The following is a 23157-nucleotide window of genomic DNA, read 5'->3' as shown; positions in this document are numbered from 1 at the left end:
TTAAAATGTAATCTTTAAGCTTGGCTATTTTGGAAAGAAAATAGTTATTTTTTTCTAACACACGTACCATTATATACTTGATGAAAATGTTTTTCCATAATTTGTCATTATTAGCTTTCAGCATTTAATATGGCAAATTGTGGTTGACTTCTAGACTATTTTCTTCTAGTCAAACTCTGAAGATGTTATGTTTTAAAAATCTTAATAGGCAGAAATCTACAGTCCCCAAATAAACTGAGGCTCAAAATGAAAAGACAAAGATAAGTCAAAGAAAGAAAATTTATTTTGATGGAGCAAACAAATTCAAAACTAAGAAAATAAGGCAGTTTTCCCAGAAGAAATTAGCCCTCTAGTTGATTTAGAGAGAGCTTACCGATATAAGTAAGCTGTCTCACTGTGTATCCATCTATCAAGAAATCCACCTATAAAAAGAGGTCCACAAGGTGATTTCATGGGGTCTAGGTAAACAAACACTGGGGTGTAGTTTAAATATTTTTCCAACATTTACTTCAAGGAAAGGATCCCTGATTATCTGCCAGTTATTAAGTACCAAAAGGTGAACCATTTTTGATAAACTGATTAAAATGTCTCTTAATTAGATCCAACTACTTTTCTTACAGTTCTTACATCTCAGTCTTCCCATATTAGTTTCTCTTCTGAGATGAGAATGTGATGATCAGTTCATGACCATCATGTTTGGCAGCTGTTTCTGATTTATGAGTAGTTTTGTTACAAACCAGTACCATGTGAGTTAGGGTCCCCTATGGCTCCTCCAGGGGCTATATCATTTCTGGTAAGACTAAGACTCTTTTGGATGGAGACCAGGCTCCCTAACAAAGGTAGCCATAGCTTGGCTGGCCCATGCAGGGATTCAAGTGAAAGTATTTATCATAAAGCCAGTGTTGGGAATTACAATCTCTACTGGTGAGTGGATTCAGAGTCCAATTCCCATTAGAACTGACCAAAGCTATTTTTAGTACCTTATTAATTTATAAAAGTTACAGGAAATGTCTAAAAACATGGCAGTCAAGATAATTCTACAAAGTAAAGTCCCCTAATACAAACTGCATGAACTTAAATATTGTTGAATTGATTAAGCAGAAAGGTTCTTGAAGAGCTAACTCTTTAAGTATAAACAGCCTTTGTGTTATCATTTAGGCTCAGGTTTAGAGTTCGAAGAATATTTTAAAAGGGGGTTGAGGTTTTGCTGTATCATTTTCTCACTTAGGTGTTTTGGGATTTGTAATTTAGTTTAGATTCGATCAGATTGTCTTAAGTCTCCTCAGTAGATGGAAAACAATTTGTCTACACTCAGCTCTAATAGTAAAAATGGGAACTTTGGAGACATGAAATATAAAGAAATATCAAGTTCATTATATAAACAAAAGATTTTACTGTAGGAGATGTAATAAGTAAAAAGTAATAATCGAATATTTACTAGATTAAATGGCAATGTAGGGAGGAATGTTTTCTAGTTCACCAAAAATTAAACAATGCACCAAGTACATTTTAGATTTATTTTATTATTTTTATTGAACTATGTTTAACATTTTACAAATCTTCAGGTTGTTACAGTTTTCAGCAGTAAATATAGTAGTAACAGCAATAAATACACCGAAATATGAGATTTCTCTGAAAGAATACAAAAAATAGAAACACCTGGAAACAAGAAGGCAAAATGTCAATTCTAGATCTGAAATAGAAATTAATACAGCTGAATTCCTTTACAATGCTGGTACATGGGAAAATGAGAAACTCATGCGCCTTATAAATGAATGTGTGACTTTGAGCTTCACCTTTCTGGGAAGTTTTGAGGGACATCGTTTGACCCACAGATCTCTAAAACCCTATAATACATATTGATACCAGAGGATTCAAACACATAGTGGTCTGAAAATGATTGCCAAAGCAAAGAAGTGCTTTCATTCCTCAATATTTGTGATCTTTGTGGTATACTATGTATTATAAAAGGGCATAATCCCTATACAACTGCATAAAGTCATAAAAATTGATTTATAAAGTCTCAAGATCATAATATGTATTCAAAAATACATATAGCTGTGTTTTAGTAAATGAATCCATCAGTTAGTCGAGAGAGTTTTGCCTTTAATATATATCCAAAGTATATACAAAGGATCGACAAATGTTAACAATTTGTGACCAAAATCATCTAGATTTATATTTGAAAAAACCTTGGTTTTCAATTTAAAAATTTAAGAAAGTTGTGAATATTGTTTATTATCACTTGGGTTAAGAAAAAGTAGATGGCTTCGGCTTTTTAACAGGAAATTTGTGAACTACTCACAAATGAGAAGTCACACTCTTTTGATCATTAGAAAAGATAAATTGCCTATAATTACCAATTGAGAACAGCATGTGCAGTGTAAAAAATAATAAGGTTTTATTCTGAAACCAAACAGGTAGTTCTAGAAAAGCCCTTGGGATACATCATCTCATTTCCCTTACACAAAAATGAATAAAATAAGTGGCATACCTGAATGGTATACCCTTACATCAATATGTATTTCATTACCAAGCTGAGATGAAACATTATTTAAAGGTGGGAAAAATAAACACTTAAAATATAATGTTTTGCTATCTAGTTTCTAACTTCATTCCAACATTAAACAATTTATCAATATATACTGTATTCAAAAAACAAGAAATACTACTCACATGCAATATTTATTGTTCCAACATGAAACACTAGGTCTATATTTTTAATAAAACTGCACATCTGTTTAATTTGGTTAACTGAAAGAAAATGCACACTTAAAAAAGATGTTATATCCTTCTAATAATGCAAGTCTATATCAAAGGCACTTCAGCAGAGCACTAACTTTAACCTTTTCCAAATCATTTTGAGTCATGCTGCTTTTGATGTATCTTTCTGTGTAAGACCAATAAGAAGCTTTCTCTAATTGTTATGAGCCTTATCACTAAAAAAAAAAAAAAAAAAAAGCCTAGGTATTACCCAAAACATTTATTTCTTCTATGGATTGGGGTAATATATAGCAAATATTTGCCTAGGGTCTTTATGTTCTTTGGGTTAACACAGAACAGTAGTAAGGTTATTTGACACGTCAGAAGTTGGAGGAAAAAATTATTACACATCTAGCTATAATTTTACTGAAGCTAATGTGGCTATTTTGGTTCACTGAACTTGTTAACATGGTTTGGGTCTCTATGTTGCTCCCACGTTGAATAGTAGGGAATGAAAAATAAAGCAATTTAGGATTTTTACCCCCACAAGGGAAAGGTGCTTCAGACATTTGCCTTCAGGGAAATTTTAAGAAAAATGGGATCAGTTGATTTTAATGAATAATGAGCTTTTATTTTTAGGATGTATGAATGGTAATTCAGAGTTAATTAAAAAGTTGCTCACATTGAATGCTTGCTATGATGAAAAAAATATAGATATATTACTTACAAAATTGAAAAAAGTTGCAAAGGCTGTAAGTGACTTAGGGAAAAACTTTTACTTTTCCCCTGAAATTGAAACTGTTTTCCTTAAACATCTTTTAAGAAATCAATATCTGGATATACAATTACGATCCTGAAAGTATTTTTGAGCCTCAGGAAAAGGGAATTTCTTTTTCTTCTCATCAACATTTAAGAAAAATAAATCAATGTTTATTTTATCTCCACATATTTTAGTGTTCAAAAGAAACTTTCACATCGTTGACTTTTTTTTTTTTAATTTCATAGCCTAATTTAAGTGACTGAGTTCAGGTTTTTAGAATAGAAGAAATATATTAAAACCAATTTAGCCTAAAAGTATCAGTGAGCCTTAAACCAAAGTCATAGATTGTTTTTTTCAGATTTATAAAAAGTTTTCCTTGACAGCTAAGCTTGCTTCATTGTTGAGGGGAAGAAAAAATAATTTTTAAATAAAAACTCAGTATTAGAGCATTAATTTCTCAAATTTCTAAATTACAAATGAACATCTTACTTATTTTGTAAAGTTACATCCAAAAACAACCAAAGAGCTGGTGTCTCCCTCTCTAATGACCAAGTAGCTTCTTGCCCATCTTATATAAATGTAGGATTTACGTTTGGGATGATACAATACACATGCTCTTTAAAGACCAAACAACATTTTCTTTGTGATAACTCCAGAGTAACATCAGTCCAAGTCATTTATCAAGTTATTTTTAAGTATAGGCAGAAGACGTAATAGTAACACTTAAAATAATATGATGCCTGAAGTCAGTTTTGTTTCTAAATGTTCCATGGGGTAGTCACCACGGTAGAGGCAACATTTTTGGAGGCAACTTGAGGAGTATGTATTTCACTGTTATTCTTAAGAGAGTCAAGGCCAAACTGGCTGGCTGAGCAACGTTTTCAGATAACTAACATCTTGATGCTATTTTACATTTTGAAAACTTGGATACCGTAAATTCATCACCCAAAAATAAATGAATAGGCCAGAAAAAGCATTCCTTGGTATCTTTCTCTCTGATTACTGAATTACCATTTACTCTGCTTGAGACATGTCCAAGAACCATGAGATTGCTCAGTCTCATTTTCTTAAATTCATACTGCAATTTACAACAAGAAGCAAGTATAAACAGCACGAGACAGCAGACACACAATCCCCGTTGGAGTTAATTTATGGGAATCAGTGGGCGTTCCTCTCGCTTCTTCCAGATGTTAGTCTTGCTATCTCTTTTGGCTAGTGGTGGTCTGCCCCTTCTTTTAGTGGGGGATGTATTAGCTTCAAAATCTTCAACAGTGCTTTTCCTTCCTGGGGACTCTTCTCCAGGGTGCTCCATGATCACTCCACTCCCTCCATCTAGGATGTGCCTTAAAGCTGGGTCCTCAGGGGAACAGACGGTGGTTCCACTCTCACTGCTGCTTAGGTCTAAATCTTCTAAGTAAAGGATCTTGGGCTGATGCATGCTTTTGATGAATGTTTTCTCCCTCTCGAGCTTTCTACTTGAGTGAAGCTCATTCATGTCCACCCCAGAGTCCAGACTGGTGTCATTGCTCTGGGTTCTCTTGCCCTTTTTCAGGTCTATAAAGGAGTGCCTCACTTGCGCAACTGGCTTTCCATCAAGAGACACAAACCAGGCTCTGGGATGGGGGGAGGGCTTTCCTTTGGACAGCTCCAGGAGGGTCTGTTCTGAAATTCCTTGAAGTTCTGATGAAAATGGAGTCATTACAACAGCCTCATTTAGTGTTCCAGGAACAGAGACGGATTCCAGTAAGCTGCTTGAGTATCGGCTCCAATCTGGAGCCTGGGATGGCAGGCTCTGTTGACCTTCAAGTATGATATCCTCTTCCCTGGCATCTGGGGGCTGTGCATGAGAATGAATTGGCATTTTGGGCAAGGTCTGCGTAAAGTTCTCTCGATTTACTGGTTCCATCAATTGGCCATAGACTAACTGTCCCTTTCTTGGCAAAGTAGCTGACTTAGCAGTATGTAATTGTTCCGGTGTGGAAAAAAGGTCAGATGTTTGAAGGATGGCAATGGGTTGGCTGTAAATATGCATAAGCTGTTCAGGAATATGGGAACGCCCATACACCTCCTCATTACCTGTGAGATACCTCTTTTCATCTTGAGCATCACCTAGAGATGAAGATAGATTGTTGTTAATATGTTTAGGTTGTTTGGACCCTACATTGGGCTCCAAAGACTGTGTTGGGTTTCTTGAGTAATTATTTTGATTGACTGATAGAAATGAAACATCTTCATTGTAGATTTTGAAATCGTCCCGAGTTTTTACCATGGAAACTCTTTCTTCCGTTTCTGCCTTTGATGGTTCCTTTTTCTGAGGACTATACGACGAGTTTTTGGCATTGAATAACTGCGACTTGTCCTCAGCTTTTAATGCAACTTTAACTGTACTGATATGATTTATGTGTGTTGTTGAAGTTGTCTGGTCTCTCTTGAGGACCTCAAGTTTAGTGATATTTCTTTCTCTTTTCTGTGGAGTACCACACTTATCCCTAGAGTAGAAGAGAAGGCAAAAAGTATTTAAAAGTTATGACACAAATGGTTCATTTTTAAAAAATCACTCCACAATCTACATATCATATATGCAATGCTATTGTGAGATATGTAGATTAAAAATAAAAAAGGATATATTGTAAGATTAAATTTATTTCTACAAATAAACTTTTCAATGTACAGAATATACTGAAATGATACCATAACCTGATAGTTTTCTGTGTTTATAGCCATTTTCTTACCTGCAATAACAAAGTAGTACAGCAAAAAATCCAATGACAATGACTATTGTTCCTCCTAATATGGCTGTAAGAAACACTGTGTGGTAGGCAGTTATGTCCTTGGAATCTTCATTTATACCTGAACCTACATGGTTCAATATAAACAAAGAGAAAATGTTATTTTAAATCAAATTCTCAACTATGTCACATCCTGGGTGAGGCAAATTGAGTAAGTGTACACACTTTTATTTGTTTGCTCCCCTCCTATGACAGATTTCCCTATGGGTGAAGTATACCTTCCCTACACTTTGGCTTAATTGACTGACTCGCTTTAACCAATGAAATGTGAGCATATTAAATGAGTTTGCATGGTGTGGCTCTGCCGTCTTGCTCAAGACTTCTAATATGTGAATAGCATATCCCAGAGAGTTGTTATTCCTTCAACCTGGGGTCTAGAATGAGAATATCTGTTGAACTGAACGAAGCCAAGTCCAACAGTGCAGCAGACAACCTGATACACTCATGAAATGTAAGTAGCAAATAAGTGTTTGATACTGTTAGCCACCGAGACAGCAGGGTTGTTTGTTACTGCAGCAATGGATATGACAGAAGATGCTGAGATGCAAAAGCCATAAAAAGCTTAAAACATATGACATTGGCTTCTAGGCCAGGCAGTGAGAAAACTGTTTCAAGAGGCAGTAAAACTGGTGACCCAAGTAACAAAAAAATTGTTAAAATGAACTGGGCGAAAATATTTTTAACTAATTTGAGATTTGTACAAAGAGATTTTAAGATAGAATGTTGATGATCAGCTGCATTTATTTTTTATCTAGATATTTAATCTTTAAATATTTTAAAGAAAAATTCAAAAAAAGGATTTACCAAATTAAGCAGGGTCTAAAGAAATAGAATCCAAAAATTGTAAGACTTGAAGGATTAAGAGTTGCAGCTCCTTCTACCTGGGCTATAGAGTAAACTGAGCACAACTGACCCACTATCCTCCTGCTATGAGAACATATGTATACGAATGCCATTGTGATAAGCTTTACTGCAGTAAAAGCTGACTAGGATGATTTCAACATAAAAATGAATGCTACTGGTAAAAACATACATATAGACCAATGGAACAGAACAGAGAACCTATAAATAAATTCATACATCTACAGTGAATTCATTTTCAACAAAGGTGCCAAGAACATATATTGGGGAAAGGACAGTCTCTTCAATACATAGTGCTGGGAAAACTTGATATCCTTATGCAGAAGAATGAAACTACGCTGTTATCTCTCACCATATACAAAAATCAAATCAAAATAGATTAAAGACTTAAATCTAAGACCTCAAACTATGAAATCGCCAAAAGAAAACATTGAGGAAACTCTCCAATAAATCTTGGCAAGGATTTATTGAGTAATACCCTGCAAGCACAGGCAACCAAAGCAAAAATGGGATAACATCAAAAGCTTCTGTAGAGCAAAGAAAACAATCAACAAAGAGACGAGACAACCCACAGAATGGGAGAAAATAATAACCAGAATATATAAGGAACTCAAGAGGAAAAATTCTAATAATCCCATTAAAAAATGAGCAAAAGACTTGAATAGAACATCTCTCAAAAAAAGACAAACAAATGGCAAACAGGAATATGAAAAGAGGCTCAACATATTTGATCAGATAACTGCAAATCAAAACTACTATAAGATCATCTTATCCCAGTTCACATGACTTTTATCCGAAAGACAGTCAATAATGAATGCTGGTGAGGATGTAGAGAAAAGGGAACCCTCATACACTGTTGGTGAGGATGTAAATTAATATAGTCACTATGGAGAACAATTAGGATGTTCCTCAAAAAAACAGAGCTACCATATGACCCATCAACCCCACTGCTAGATATATACTCAAAAGAAAGGAACTCAGTTGCCGAGACCACCTTGGTCGGGAAGACACTAACCCAGAAGCGCTAGAGGAATATCAAAGAGATATCTGCACGCCCATGTTCATTGCAGCACAGTTCACGATAGCCAAGATTTGAAAGTGACCGAAGTGTCTATCAATCAACAGATGAATGGATAAAGGAAATGTGGTATATATACATAATGGAGTATTATTCAACCATAAAAAAGGATGTGATCCTGTCATCTGCAACAACATGAATGGGAGTTGAGGACATTGTGTGAAATGAAATAAGCCAGGCATAGAAAAACAGACTTTGCATGTTCTCATTCCTTTGTGGGAGCTAAACATTAAAACAGCTGCAAATTGAGGGTAGAATGATGGTTTACCAGAGGCTGGGAAGGGTAGTGTGGGGTTGGGGGAGAGTAGGTATGGTTAGTTAGTTAGAATGAATAAGATCTAGTATTTTCATAGTACAACAGAGTGAACACAGACAATGTACTAATTGTACATTTAAAAATAAAGAGTATAATTAAAACGTTTATAACAAATAAATGCTTGAGGTAATACCCCATTTATGTTGATGTGATTATTATGCATTATTATGCACTGTATGCCTGTATCAAAATAGCTCATGTACCCCAGAAATATAAACACCTATCATGTACCCATAAAGATAAAAAATTTAAAAACATGATAAAAATGAATGCTATTGGGCAGCTAATCTTGAGGTAATCTGTTTCAATATCACAAAGACTTCATTGTGCTCAAAAAGGTATATAATAAGTCTACTTATCAGTATCAATTACATTCTAATATGTATTCAGGGAGATAGGGTAAGAGGAGTGAGTGGTGGCGCAACTGGTTTCTGGTCATCTTTACCATGAGAAAACATCCAGCGTGAGGCTCCCACCTGCACTGAGCACACTGAAGAAATTGAGGGACCACCACCTCTTTATCTTTCAAATTTTGCACTAATTTGATAAAAGATTTGGAGAAACAGTATTGCAGTTATGCATGTAGACTTTAGAGCCAAAGTGTCTGAATTGGAACTCTCACCTCACCATTTATTTTTATGTAGTCTTGGTAAAGTTTCATTTCTTTTGTGTCTAGTTCCCTTATCTGCAGAGCAGTAACAGTTATATCTAACCCATGTGAGCTGCTGAGGAATAAATGAGTAAATACTTGTGAAACACTGAGACCAGTGCTTGGCTCATGATAAGCACTCAGTTTTAGCTATACCACACTATTGTTGAATGAAGCTTTAAGGTTATATTAAAACGGGCACTCTAATATTGGCCATGATTTCACAGATGGTGACTGATCTATCTTATTTAATAGACAAACAAGCACAGCACTGTACAATATGAAATTTTGTCAAACAAAAAAGAAATGAGAGTAGCTTTCTGCTGTCTGTAGATTTGTATGAAGGGTTGGTTTGATTATAACTAGGCATAAATGAGTTTGCTTCCAGAATGGAGTAATGCTAACAATGTTCACTCCACAGGAATCCAACAAAACTCACATCTGGAAACAGGATGTTGACATATTGAGTTTGCCCCAAATCCTATATGTATGGCAGTAGCAAGAGAATGTATCTGTATCCGTGTGCATGTGTGTGCATGCATGTCTAGAAGGAGTTAGGTAGAAAACCATTATTTTCATTCAAGTATATTTAAAATGCACATTTAAAACACTTGTTTATTAAACTCTGTACTCAACCACCTACTCTCCTACAGCAATCTGAAAAATTAATCTCTTGCACTTAATTTTTTTCCAAGGAATTCTAGAATTCTATTTAAACTTTAAAAAACAAATTAACCATATTTATAACTAAAGCAGCTCTGCAAACTCTAGCTGATCATAAGACAATTTTGATTTTATAGTAATACATCCTAAAATGTTTAGGGACATTAGGGATTGTGTCATAATCAACATATACATATTTGGTCTCTGTCCCTAGTTACTGGCACAGAGCTTCTAAAACACTCGGAATTTCCTGAGCAACAGGGAGTCTAGGAGTGTCTTTTGTTCTATTATGTGGTCTTTGACCCTGTTTCCTAACATAGAGCTCCTAAATCCCTTGGAATTTTCTGGGTGTTGGGAGTATCTTTTGTTCTAACTTGACTCTGGGCAGGCTCATGCTTGGGGGCTGGTGACCAACAAGCCATGCTTAGAAGCTTGTAGCTTTCAGCACCACCCCTCATACTCCAGGAAGGAGAATGGCTGGAGATTAAGTTAATAATTGATCATGCCTGCACGAGGAAGCCTCCATCAACATTCCTCAAGTATAGGGTTTGTAAAGCCTCCAGGTTGATGAACACATCCCCGGGCCAGAAGGGTGATATACCTCAACTCTATGGGGGAAAAAGCTCCTGTACACAGGACCTTTACAGACCTTGCCCTATGTACCTCTTCATCTGCTCTTTATCCGTATCCTTTATTACAAGCTGGTAAGTGTAAGTAAGTGTTCCCCTGATTTCTGTGAGCCATCATAGCAAATTATCATCAAACCTGAGGAGAGAATTGTGCAAACCCCCCATTTGAAGCCAAATCAGATGGTATGGGTAAACTGAGAACCTGCTGCTTGCAATGAGCACCTGAAATGGGGGCGGTCCTATGGGATTAAACCCTTAACCTGAGGGGTCTGATGCTAACTGTAGGTAGATAATGTCAGGATTGAATTGAATTATAGGATATAATCAACGTCCACTGAAAATTGGAGAATTGGTTGGTGTGTGGAAAGGCCATGTGGAGACATCTTGAGAAAGTGGCCATCTAGAAGCCAGGAAGAGGCCTCACCAACCCTGACAGCACCTTGACCTTGGACAGTACCCTCCAGACTGTGAAAACATAAATTTCTGTTAATAGCCAGTTACTACTCTGCAGTTATTTTGTTATGGCCACCTGAGAAGACTAACACAATATCCAACTCTCCCAATTTAAAAACAAGAAAACTAATGCTCAGTAAGTACCTATTTCAAGCTCACTCAGCTAATTACAAAGTAAGGGCTATCATCAAGTTATCCATACTTCTAATGTAGTATTCCTTTGACTGATAGGCTTGCAGAATAAATTCTTCAAAAGCATCACTAGAAGGTCTCTAATTCAAACTAAACAAGAATCCCATACTTTTTAGTACTCATCCAAACAACATCTTTTCCAACAAATAATCTGGAACAGAACTTCCATGTGGTTTTAGAAAATAATTTTGGCTTTTGTAATTCATAATGCTATCTTATATAATTCAGTTATTTTAGAATATTTTTAGTGTAAGTACATTTCTCTATAAAACTGAAATGCTCGTTATTTTTATTAAAAATGAAATGAGTTGTATGAAATTAAATATTGTTTTTCATCAATATTTCATTATAGTTGCAAATATAGAATGGGATAAGGCCAGACAGCTGGCAAGATTGTATGATATTGTGCATCATGAAAAGCAAAAGTAACCACCCTCTGGTTTCTGAATAAATAATCCTATAAGCACTAAGTTCAAACAGAAATAAAAATAACATTTCTCTTGATTACATATGGCTAATTAGTCCCAGCTTCTTAAGAGGCTGAGGTGGGAGGATCCAGAGTTTGAGCCCAGCCTGAGCAGGCAACATAGCAAGACCCAAACAAAAAAGAAAATTCAAACTTGCCAACACAGAATGAAAATAAAAATCAAACTTGATTTTAAAAACTAGAGAAAACCGATAGCCTTCAAAATAATAGACAGTCATAATAATGTTAGATGACAAAATGCTGCAGATAAACATACGTAAAATGTCATCCATGTTCTGGATCAGGGTAAGTACTAGGACTATTCCTAATCAGTATGAAATACCCAGGTAGCAACTACCCCTCAGCTGTGAGCCAAAACACTTGAAAAACCAAAAGAATTATCTCTGAAAAATGACTGAAGATTATGATATACATGCATTCAACTTTTACTCTAAAATCTTCACTAAAATAACACTAAATGTTTTGCTTTGTTTTTATTCTGTAAAAACACAAACCTACAGGAATAAAGGAAAATAAGCTATCATAATTGACTCACCAAGGCCGGTGGTAGGGAAAGCCAAGAAGCAATTTGATTTATGCCAACACATACTGAAAAGGCCCAGGAAGTGGTAGCAGGCTGACAGTGCAACCAGTCTAGACTACCGCAGGTTAGAGAATTTTTCTTTTTTCAAAATTTAATGGCTAAAATATGCAATGTTTGAATATTTTGAGGAATGTACACAACTTGAGATCAATGTAGGGTTTCCTGAGGTACAAATTATCTAGATAATTTGACAACATGTTAAATATAAGGAAATAAAATGCTCATTTTTCCTAGAATATGAACAGATCTTCCCTAGTGGACAATTCATGGTTTTGCTCCCCAGCCTCCATCTTCCTCCTATTCAAAATGTCAGACCAATTTTCACTTAGTACAGGGGTGTCCAATCTTTTGGCTGCCTTGGGCCACACATAAAATACATTGATAGCTCATGAGCTCAAAAAAAAATCACAAAAAACCTCAATGTTTTTAGGAAATTTACAAATTTGTGTTGGGTCTCATTCAAAGCTGTCTTAGGTTGCATACAGCCTGTGGGCTGGGGGTTGGACAAGCTTGATTTAATACATCCTCAGTCTTTTCTTGAATGATAGTGTCTGCAGACTTCCAAGAGCCCTTCCTCTCCTCCTCAATCCCCACCAAGTAACATGTGTGCTCGAGACCCAAAAGTGGGCCAATGGGATGATCATTCTTCAGCCCTAGAATGATCAGGAACAGTATAAGAAAAATACTGGAAAGGGGTTAGAGCCAGCCACCACACAGCAGCAATGTGGCAAAGGTAGTCAAGCAGGCCTGCTAACTAGGCCATCTGGCACGGCAAGGAGTCCTGCCTTTTAGCATCTGGTTCTTCAGCCTTTCCTAGGATCCTATGAACTCCCTACATCCTTCTAATATAGCGTATTTTTAAATTAGTCAAATTAGTCAAAATCTTTTTCTCTTGCTTGCAACCAAAAGCTCTAACTGATTCGGGCAGAATTTATTCATTAAAAAAAGTAAACTAAGAAAATACTTGATTTGAACAAACTTCATTCTTCACAGATTCATCAGATATAACTATGAGACCTTAGAGTTCATGGAGCTTAATCTTATACACATGAAAAAAAAAAAAGTAAGCTGAGATCAAGTTCCCTTCCCATTGTCATATAGCTGGTAAGCGGCAATGCTTAGAATAAAACTGATGTCTGCTGCTATCCATTCCAGCAAGACTATTTGGATTACATGTTTTAATTACTTTCATTTTTTACAATACCTCTAGTTCCTGGAAGTGGAGCTGCTATCCAGTAGCCCAAATGTGGTGCATCATATGTCCAGATTAAATGATTGTTATGTTCCTTGACCATTCCCCGACCATGATTTACCCAAGCACCTAAAAAGGTATGTAAAAAATACTAGTTACAGTTATATCTTAAGAACTGATGGTCATGCATAGAATATATTATGGGACTTTTTCAAAGATTATGAAAACTGTGGCAATATATTATCATAGGCTAATATATATCATATCATATTATAATATAGTATATACTATAATAGAATAATTAGAATGATTTGTTGTGACCAAAAAACACCGTAAATAAACTAAGGATGGCCAGGAGAGGTGGCTCAAGCTGGTAATCCCAGCACTTTCGGAGGCCAAGGCAGGCAGATCACAAGGTCAGGTGTTCAAGACCAGTCTGGCCAACATGGTGAAACCCTGTCTCTATTAAAAACACAAAAATTATCAATTATGACACCTATTATTGTAATAGGTACTGAAAGAAACTCACCTTAGAATCAGACCTTCAAATAAGTGGATCACAAAGCCTTAATCATGGAATTCATGAAAAACTTATCAATTTTGTGAGTTTTAAAATTAAAAAGTACTAAATTTTCACAGTTCTTGATATTAATACATGTTTTTGGCATACCAATTAAGAATTGTCATTCCAAAAAAGTTGTCATTTTATATTAAAACAAAATAGTTATTAAAAAAAACACAAAAATTAGCCAGGCATGGTGGCACATGCCTGTAATCCCACATACTCAGGAGGCTGAGGCAGGAGAATTGCTTGAGCCTGGGAAATGGAGGTTGCAGTGAGCTGAGAGTGCGCCACTGCACTCCAGCCTGGGTGACACAGCAAGACTCTGTCTCGAAAAAAAAATAATAATAAAATAAACTAAGGACATAGACATACTTAGAAAAATAATGACTCTCCGGATTCTATTTAAACTGTGCATATTAAGATAGCCCTTATCTGATACTCTGATTAAATATACTGTTTTATGGCCTTAATTTTTTACTAAATATTGTTTTGGTCTAGTACTATTGGTATTGTTCTTATAGAACTAGATCTTCTAAACTTTCAATAAATGTTACCTCATCCAGTAAAATTTGCTGTCAAAAGAAAAAAGAATTCAGTAAAACCTGTACATTTTATAAGTTTTATTTATAAATGGCATAACAAAGCTATTTGAGTTTGGTGTATATTTGTATCATGGTTTATTGATTTATTATAGTGAATTATCTACAACATGTAAAAAAGTAATAAGGTAGAGAAACTTGAAAATGAGAATAATTTAATCTATTGCTTTTAAATAGTCCACAAGTGTTAAATCAGTGATAAATCAATTCAAAAAATGTTGTCACTGAAAGGTACATTAGAGATAAATGCCTTGGCCAGAAAGAACAATCAGCAACTAGGACTCAAACAACAGATATTCTTTTTTTAAGTGCCTTAACACAACTTCCTTATTCAACAAATCAGGAAACTGAGGCCCAAATAAGTTAAATGACTTATTCCAAATAGTACTGCTGGTAAACAGACTAGACTCTAAATCTTAGAGTTCTTAATCTAATGATTTGAGTAGTATACTATCGTGGTAATATAGTTTCCACACTTTCTTTAAAACATAGTTATATTACTGCTTATATTCTCTACAGTGAAAACTTATGTTTTGGGGGCCTTATTACCTACAGGAAATCCTGTTTCAAGTTCTGAGGATCTATTGCGTCCTATTCTCAGTCAACATGATTAGTTTAGGGTTCCATCCAGCTTCAACATGTGACCTGAAGTCTAAATAAATCTGTGCATTCAATTTGCAGGTCACAAAGACAGGTTCTAAGATGGGAATGCAGTGAGTCCAAGGGCTTCTGCTATATATAGCTCCTAAGAAAATCTCTCTACTGGCCTTCAACCTGGCAAAGTATAACGTTAGAGCACCTACAGCCTTCTTGTCAGTCTAAAGGGAAATCCTATCCTAGAAAGGTGCTAATACAGAGCAAACAGATGAGAGTGAAGGAGGAGAGACACCAAGCCCAAGCCCTGTGAAACTATCTAGACTGTAGCATGACTCACCCAAGGAAGTCCTACCTCTAAACTTTTCAGTTGTGGGCTGATCATTTTCCTTTTTCTTTCTTTTTTTGGTAACTTACACTCTTACCTTATTTACATGGGAACCCATGAACAAAAACAAAGGGAAGCTGAGGATGAAAATATACATATATTTCCAGCTGCTATTTAGGAGGTGAAACCCAGAAAACAAAACTAGTACCTAAGGGGTTTCTTTGGAAAAACAATTTTTCTATCTCTTAATAACATAATGTTATTTATTTTCATGAAACTAGCATACATTTCCCAATTGCCTTAAACCACGCTTTTAGATAGGTATTACGAGCTTATCAAAACAAAAACAAACTTCTAAGAAGAGAGATAACTTTAAAAAAATATTTCTACTTCAAAATGGTGGTGCTACGAAAAGGTAAGGGAATGAATAAATAATGCTATTTTTTGACATGTGTATTCCCATCATTTCCCCAATGGTTGTATTATATTAATCAAAGTGAAGTCAATTTTGGTCACTAACAAATACATTTGTGATGTTACTAAAAAACTAGAGCTGTATCAAGTTCTAAGATAAAACATCCAGCTAGTCAATTGACAAATATGTAAAATATTCAGAATATTTTAACCTAGCTCACATACCTGTGTTCATATCAAATGTCCAAGCAGGTATGCGATCCCCTGCACTTATATCATTCAGACGTAGAAGAGGAAGAGAAATTTGAATAGGGCCATTGACCTTTAGTTCTTTTCCTCCAGAATATATTTTCACACATATTGCAGCAAGAGGAGACAATTCAATGTTTTCAAAACCTATAAAAGAAGACGGTTTATTAAAATCATATGTAAACAGAGGTGGTAGTTACCTAATTATTATAGGTCTAAAATAGATAACCCTTGGTGAAATAGAGGAACTATTTATTTTAACATCAAATAGATACTGAATACACATTAAGGATTTTTTAAATGTAATTTTAAAATATTGTCTAAATATAGGCTATGCAATGTAACACTGACAAATCAATATGAGCCTAAGTTATCTAAGTCATCTGATGTAAGGGCACTAGAATCCAATTCAATATTTTTATAAATCTAAAAAGCAACAACCAAAAAAACCCCATCTCATTATAGTACCATACTCAGTAAAGGCTCTATCATACACCATCAATGCAGATGTGGATTTGAAATATCTCGCCCTCTCTTTTCCAAGACCATCTGTTTCAAGGAGTGCTAGAACCCACAGATCCAGCTGCACTTCTTACATAAAAAGCATTCAGATTAAAAGTTGTACTTCTTACATAAAAAGCATTCAGATTAAAAGTACAATTTTTAATGGATAGGTTTGTCAATTAAACGTGAAACAAAATCTCTGTAATATTACTTGATAAAAATTGTCTTAATAATATACTTGATTATTCATACAATTGAAAGAATATAAACTTAGATTTTAAATATAATACTGGACTTCAAAGCTTGAAAAGTAGGAGAAAGGGAGATAACAGAATTGGTTATATTGTTTTGCCTAAGGTTTTAAAGATTTAATTATACAATTTACAATACGCTTTCTTAAATATCAGGAACTATCTATAGATGTCTGTTACTCTGGGTGGAGAGAGGGAGCAGAAAGTGCCTTTCTTTTACTTTTGAAATATTAGCAATGCCAAACAAAGTTATAATATATACCAGAATATTTATGAGGAATAAAAATATTATAGATGTTAAAATTACAGTATTTCTACAAATAGATGGAGAAAGTATACTTTTTATCTATTTGCTTTTGGTCTACACTTTTGAATCTTTGGCTTCAAAACTAGAATTTTGTTCATTCATTTAACAAATATTTACAAAGTCCCTACTAGCACCATGCACTCATATGGGCCCCAAAGACACAGTAAATATATAATTTCTGATATTGTCTGCAATACTTTTTTCATAATAATTCCTATCAAATATCCTTTTTTTCCCCCCACCCAAATGTAAGTGCATGATAATCTAGAAAAGGAACATAATTAGGTGGTCAAGAAAGGCCTGCTCTCTGAGGAGGGCACATCTGAGCTGCAGCCAAATGGGAAGAACCTTCAAGAACTTTCCAGGCAGAATAAACAAGTCCAAAGCCTCCAAATTAGAAGTGATCTTGGCAGGTGCAGGAAAGAAAGGTGGCCACAGGGCTAGAGGGCAGCAGGGGAGACAAGCAAGAGTGGAGGGCCTTGGCAGCCACAGAAAGAGTCCTCATTATCATGACTACTTATCATCTGGAATGGCTTCAGCCATCAAACAGGGCAAGTAGTGGCTTACTGAAAATTTTCAATTAAATATAAGAATTAACTGTACTAAATTACCTGAAAGACTAATATTAAATGAGCAAAGCAGTGCCATACATATTTTATAGGCTGGTATTGCTGGTAAGTCATCCACTGCAAGCACAAATCAAATGTTATATAAATTGTTAAGTAACTACATCAAACTACTCAGTAAAACCAGTTGGCTGGCTTTCTGAAGTGCCTGCTTCAACCTCACCCCTCAGCTCCGTGCAGTCAGTGGCTTTACAAACTGTTGGAACTGATACACCAGCATTTAAGATAAAGTCAAGTCAGAGGAGAAAAGAATGGTGCAAGGGAGAAAGACTGAAAAAAACAATGAGAAGGAGAACAGAACTTTTATGAAAGGACATTTTTATCCTCACAGAACTCTAGAACTGTGTAATCTAATAGAGTGACCACTAGCTGCATGTGGCTATTTAAATTAAGTTTCTCAGTGCACTGGTCATGTTTCAAGAGCACAACAGCCACATGTTGGACAGAGAAGAATATTTCCATTTGGCAGCACTGCTCTAGAACTTTTTAAATGATAGCAGCATTCTCAGGATAATCAAAACTTTTAATGAATACTCTCAAAAGCAGGTAATAGAGTGTTGGGGAACAGAGTTCATTCTGACCCTTTCCCACTGAATCTAGTGAGTCTTGTCCATGAACATCCTCCAGCGCCATGAGCTTCATTTGTGATACTGTGTACAGATACTATTCTAGTAAATGCTTTTATTTACAGCATCCTGTAGGTTACATCTGGAAAATCTTGGCAGATGTCTTAGTTTGGCTTCCTCAAGCAGCAGACCCTGAGATAGTAATTTGAGTGCAAATAGTTTATTTGGTAGGTAATCCCAGGAAGCACCTATCACTAACAGCGTAATTCAGCAGGAAGGAAGGGAGCCAATATAGGATGTGTTAACAAGCAGGTTATCACTGTGGTAACTCCAGCTCAGTTCCACTGGGGACACACACTGGCTCAGAGTTGTCCTAACCACACCAACTCTTGTCTGTCATTGGTTGACAGCTTGCCCCATGTGACGGCCAAGTCTGCTTCTTGGAACCAAGGAATGCCCTCAGGCAGTCACAGATGTGTGCAGCAGGAAAAGCAGGTTTGTAACAGAAGAATAAGTGTCATCTGGCTGGGGCACTGATAGCATCAACTCCAACAGGCAAAACAAAACAAAACTCTATCTAACCAAAATACTTATTTCATGTTATCACTCATTGCTGGGTGTTCCTCAAATGAAATGAACAAAATATCTGGAAAAAAAAAAAGAAACTATCAGAATTATAGACTGTTTGAGGTGATTTTTAAACAGTGGATTTTCAGTTAGGTTAGAATGAGTGGTAAAAATGGTAGAACAGGCCTGGCGAGGCGGCTCATGCCTGTAATCCCAGCACCTTGGGAGGCTGAGGCAGGCGGATTGTTGAGCACAGGAGTTAAAGACCAGCCTAGGCAACATGGCGAAACCCCACCCCTACAAAAAATAAAAAAAATTAGCTGGGTGTGGTGGTACATGCCTGTAGTCCCAGCTACTTGGGAGGCTTAGGTAGGAAGATCACTCGAACCTGGGTGGTTAAGGCTGCAGTGAACCAAAATCATGCCATTGCACTCCAACTTGGGAAACAGGGCAAGACCCTGTCTCCAAAGAAAAAAAAAAATGGTAGAACAAGTGTGGATGTACAGAGGGAAATGATGTTTTTAAAGGGTTTATTTATGAATGTATTTTTAAATGTAAAATTCCATTTTTCCACTAACTTTTATATTATGACAGCCTTATAGAAATATATGAGTGCTGTTGACTCTGGAATACATATATTTTCAATATTTATATTTTACGCAGAGAATAGCAGATATTTACAATAGCTTACTCCAATCTATAAACTTTTTTCTATCTCAATTATTGACACTTCTCATCAGTTGGATAAAAATGAATAGGTCATATTATGAAAAAAATACAAAATGAATTTTAATTTTTAAATGTATTAAATTTTCAAAGCTATACAATAATCATAACCATTTTCTATACCTTACCTGCTTTGGATCAAATAAAATTTAATATATTTAAAAGAAATAAAAATTTCCATGCATTTGAAATAATGTATGTTGAATTTTTCTTTCATTGAATAATATATATTTCATTAAAGGGAATTTATTATATACATTTTAATAACTAGATTTATGTCTCAAATGATGTGTATTATCCATAGCTTATATATTATAAGCTATTATAAATAAATATTTGATGAAAGATTTGTGTACTAATGTTTCTTATAACTTATTATGCAAAAAGTAGATAATACCTGGTTTATTGAGAGTAATTCCAGTTGTATGCAGAAAATTGTCCACTTTCAAAAACTGTTGTAGAACTGTAAGATAGCCGGTAACGTTGCTAATATGATGGTTGTCGGGAAGTTTAATTAAGGCTTTTGAAAACTGAACACTTGGTTGAGATTTGGCATCTGGAAAAAAGGAAACCTCATTAACAAAGAGATAAAGGCATGTTAAGCATAGCCGCATTGGTCAGGACGTTTTACTTTAAAAGAGGCAATTATAATTATTGCTAAACATCATTAGCATCTTCTCATGTAATTATTTTAAATGCAGAACTAAGAAATTTTCCTTTCTTTAGATGACACAAGGCACCTTTGTACTGCTTGATTCTGCTGCCCAGAATTTCCTCACCCTTTTCTTTCCACTCTAGGGAACCCCACACTGACCATTTTTAGCCCATGTGTTTCACTTGGGGTCTCATTTCTGTAACAGTAGTGGAGTTGATGGTGCATGCCAGAATGGGCTGAAACCAATTGAAAGCATCTCATTCTCTTGGCCACAGTGATTTATTCAATGATGGGCCCTGTCCCAAGCACAGTTAATGAGATGTAATGTGTGTTTTGCTTGGACTGGATTTTATGTGAGCAGGTACACATCCAGGAGTTGTAACAGCCATCTTGCAATCAAAAATTAAAGCTTGTTTAAAAATCGAGGCAGCATTAAAGAGTGGAGAGTTGAGAAATTGAGAACCAGTTTTCAATTATTTCTACTGAAGTCCTGATCGAGCCATGTCTAAAGTTCGTCCTATTCCTACACTTAACATCTATAAGAGAAATAAACAAATGCTGCTTTTGGGCTTAAGCTAGATTAGGACTGGGTTTTCAGTAACTTGCAACAGAAAAGTGTCTCTGATGATATTCAGTCACATACTTAAGTGGGTAAGTTTATCAGTTAACTAACCATGCATTAAAAGTCCTTCAAATGCCAGGTACTCAATTTGTAAATATCTCAGTAACTGAATTTTTCCTAAGTATAAATATCTCAGTATCTTCTAACATTATTTATCAAGTGAGAATTCAGTGACAATATTGATATTTCTGTAATCAACAGATTTTGAATTTAATAATTCAAAGATCAACTCTTACACCTGAAAATTATCAGAAACATCAGCTTTTGCTTTGAACTTTATAGGAAGGTCACTGATGAAGACAGAAGCAATCAGTTAAATTATTAGCATAGAAAAGACATCAGTTTTTAAAAGAGCTACATGACAATAAAGGATAAATGAAACAATGTAAGACTTCTCAGTTTATAGTTTTTGTGTGTGTGTGAAGCTAGAAAAATAATACCTGGAAAACAGTTAAGAAAAGTAACATAACTATATGCTGTTTGGTTGTTGAGGATACAATCTAAAGCCTTCTGATCACTCACAGGCACTACCTACGACTTGCTCTTTTAAAATATGTGGCTTAATTATTTTGAAGACCACATTTCTTACAACTGAATACATGCACACTAAGCAAAATGTCTAGCTGAGCTTCTGTAAGGTTTTGTACGTTCCTAAATTTTCTAGTTTCTCCTTTTGCCATAAATACATAAACACACAGGCTTAATTTCCACTGTACAAACCTAATGAAACATGTTATGGAAGTTCAGCAGTAAGGATATGTATTTTTTACAGAAAGATTTAACATCATTATGAAACAGTCATACTTTCCTGCCTGGCCTTACAAATGGGTCACCTTTTAGGATAATGAGACAGTAAAAGGAAGTGATCTGAGAATTCAAGAGGACTCACAGTGTTCGCATGGAAACCTGCCAAGGCATGGCCAGTACTTTCCAGACAAATGAGTGCTTACCATTGCTTGGTACAGTGGCAAAGGTTTGGTACGGGACGTGGTCACACAGATCCATTTCATGTATTCCAGCATAAACTATGATTTTTAATTGGGTTTGAAGATGCCAGTAAGGGGTAGAGATGCATCAAAACAAACACTGAAGAGGGACTGTGAAGAAGCTAATTTCATTAAGGCCCCAACAGCATTAAACAGAGCCTCTCTGTATACTTGTGATTCTTATTTACTTTCCATTCTTTCACACACGGCCCCACATCCACCATTCTGCCATACACAGCAAAAAATTACTAGCTCAAAATTCTGGCAAGGCCAGGTATGGTAGCTCCCAGCACTTTGGGAGGCTGAGATGGGTGGATCACTTGAGGTCAGGAGTTTGAGACTAGCCTGGCCAACATGGTGAAACGCCGTCTCTACAAAAAATAAAAAATTAGCCAGGCGTGGTGGTACATGCCTGTGGTCTCAGCTACTTGGGAGGCTGAGGTGGAAGGATCACTTGAGTCCAGGAGGTAGAAGTTGTAGCAGTGCACTCCAGCCTGGGTGACAGAGCCAGACACTGTCTCAAAAAAAAAAAAAAAAAAAAAAAAAAAGTGCTGGTCAGGTGCCTATAATCCTAGCACTTTGGGAGGCTGAGGCGAGTGGATCACCAGAGGTCAGGAGTTCAAGACCATGCTGACCAATATGGAGAAACCCCATCTCTATTAAAAATACAAAATTAGCTGGGTGTGGTGGTGCATGCCTGTAATCCCAGCTACTTGGGAGGCTGAGGCAAGAGAATCACTTGAACCTGGGAGGCAGAGGTTGCAGTGAGCTGAGATCGTGCCATTGTACGCCAGCCTGGGCAACAAGAGCAAAACTCCATCTCAAAGAAAAAAAAAAAATCTGGCAACTGTCTTGGTATTTCAAATGTCTTGGTATTTCATAAGTAAGAGATTCTACAGCCTCACTCAGTAAATTGCTTCAAGATTCATCAAGCCCTAGTTTATTTTTTTCCCAAATAATAGTAAATTTTCTGGTTGAATACTTTAGGAATAGATAAGACAGCATCTAAAAATGAAAAGAACTTTCACAGAGAGTTCTTTTTACCATGACGCTCTTACTGGACTCTACCTTGAGGGCCTTCTCACTTTATCAGTCATTCCTGTTACACTTTAGACCTAAACATTAATTTACCAATACAAAACAAACAAGCAAATTGTTGTCATTTATAGAGGTTTCCTAGAATATGCAATAAAAGAGTCATAGAATTCTGAGGTTTCTAAGGCATGCGGGGAGTTAGGATGAA

The 23157-nt window shown here is 35.7% G+C and overlaps 1 protein-coding gene across 1 annotated transcript in view; it reads right to left on the bottom strand.

Moving 5' to 3' along the window:
* Nucleotides 1-1503: 1503 nt before the first annotated feature.
* The window catches only part of FAM171B (family with sequence similarity 171 member B), a 71251-nt gene continuing 49597 nt past the window's right edge, over nucleotides 1504-23157 (bottom strand). Inside the window, exons 4-8 of the mRNA XM_003253828.4 lie at nucleotides 20049-20207; nucleotides 16081-16251; nucleotides 13368-13484; nucleotides 6196-6319; nucleotides 1504-5952 (exon numbers count right to left, since the gene is read on the bottom strand). Of these exons, the coding sequence (XP_003253876.2) occupies nucleotides 4608-5952; nucleotides 6196-6319; nucleotides 13368-13484; nucleotides 16081-16251; nucleotides 20049-20207 (1916 nt within the window). The 3' untranslated portion in view covers nucleotides 1504-4607. The remainder of the gene's footprint in view (nucleotides 5953-6195; nucleotides 6320-13367; nucleotides 13485-16080; nucleotides 16252-20048; nucleotides 20208-23157) is intronic.

The sequence above is a fragment of the Nomascus leucogenys genome, chromosome 22a (genome assembly GCF_006542625.1).
Source record: "Nomascus leucogenys isolate Asia chromosome 22a, Asia_NLE_v1, whole genome shotgun sequence".
NCBI lineage: Eukaryota > Metazoa > Chordata > Mammalia > Primates > Hylobatidae > Nomascus > Nomascus leucogenys.
The sequence above is the reverse complement of the archived record's forward strand: the minus strand, read 5'-3'. Positions and strand labels throughout refer to the sequence as shown.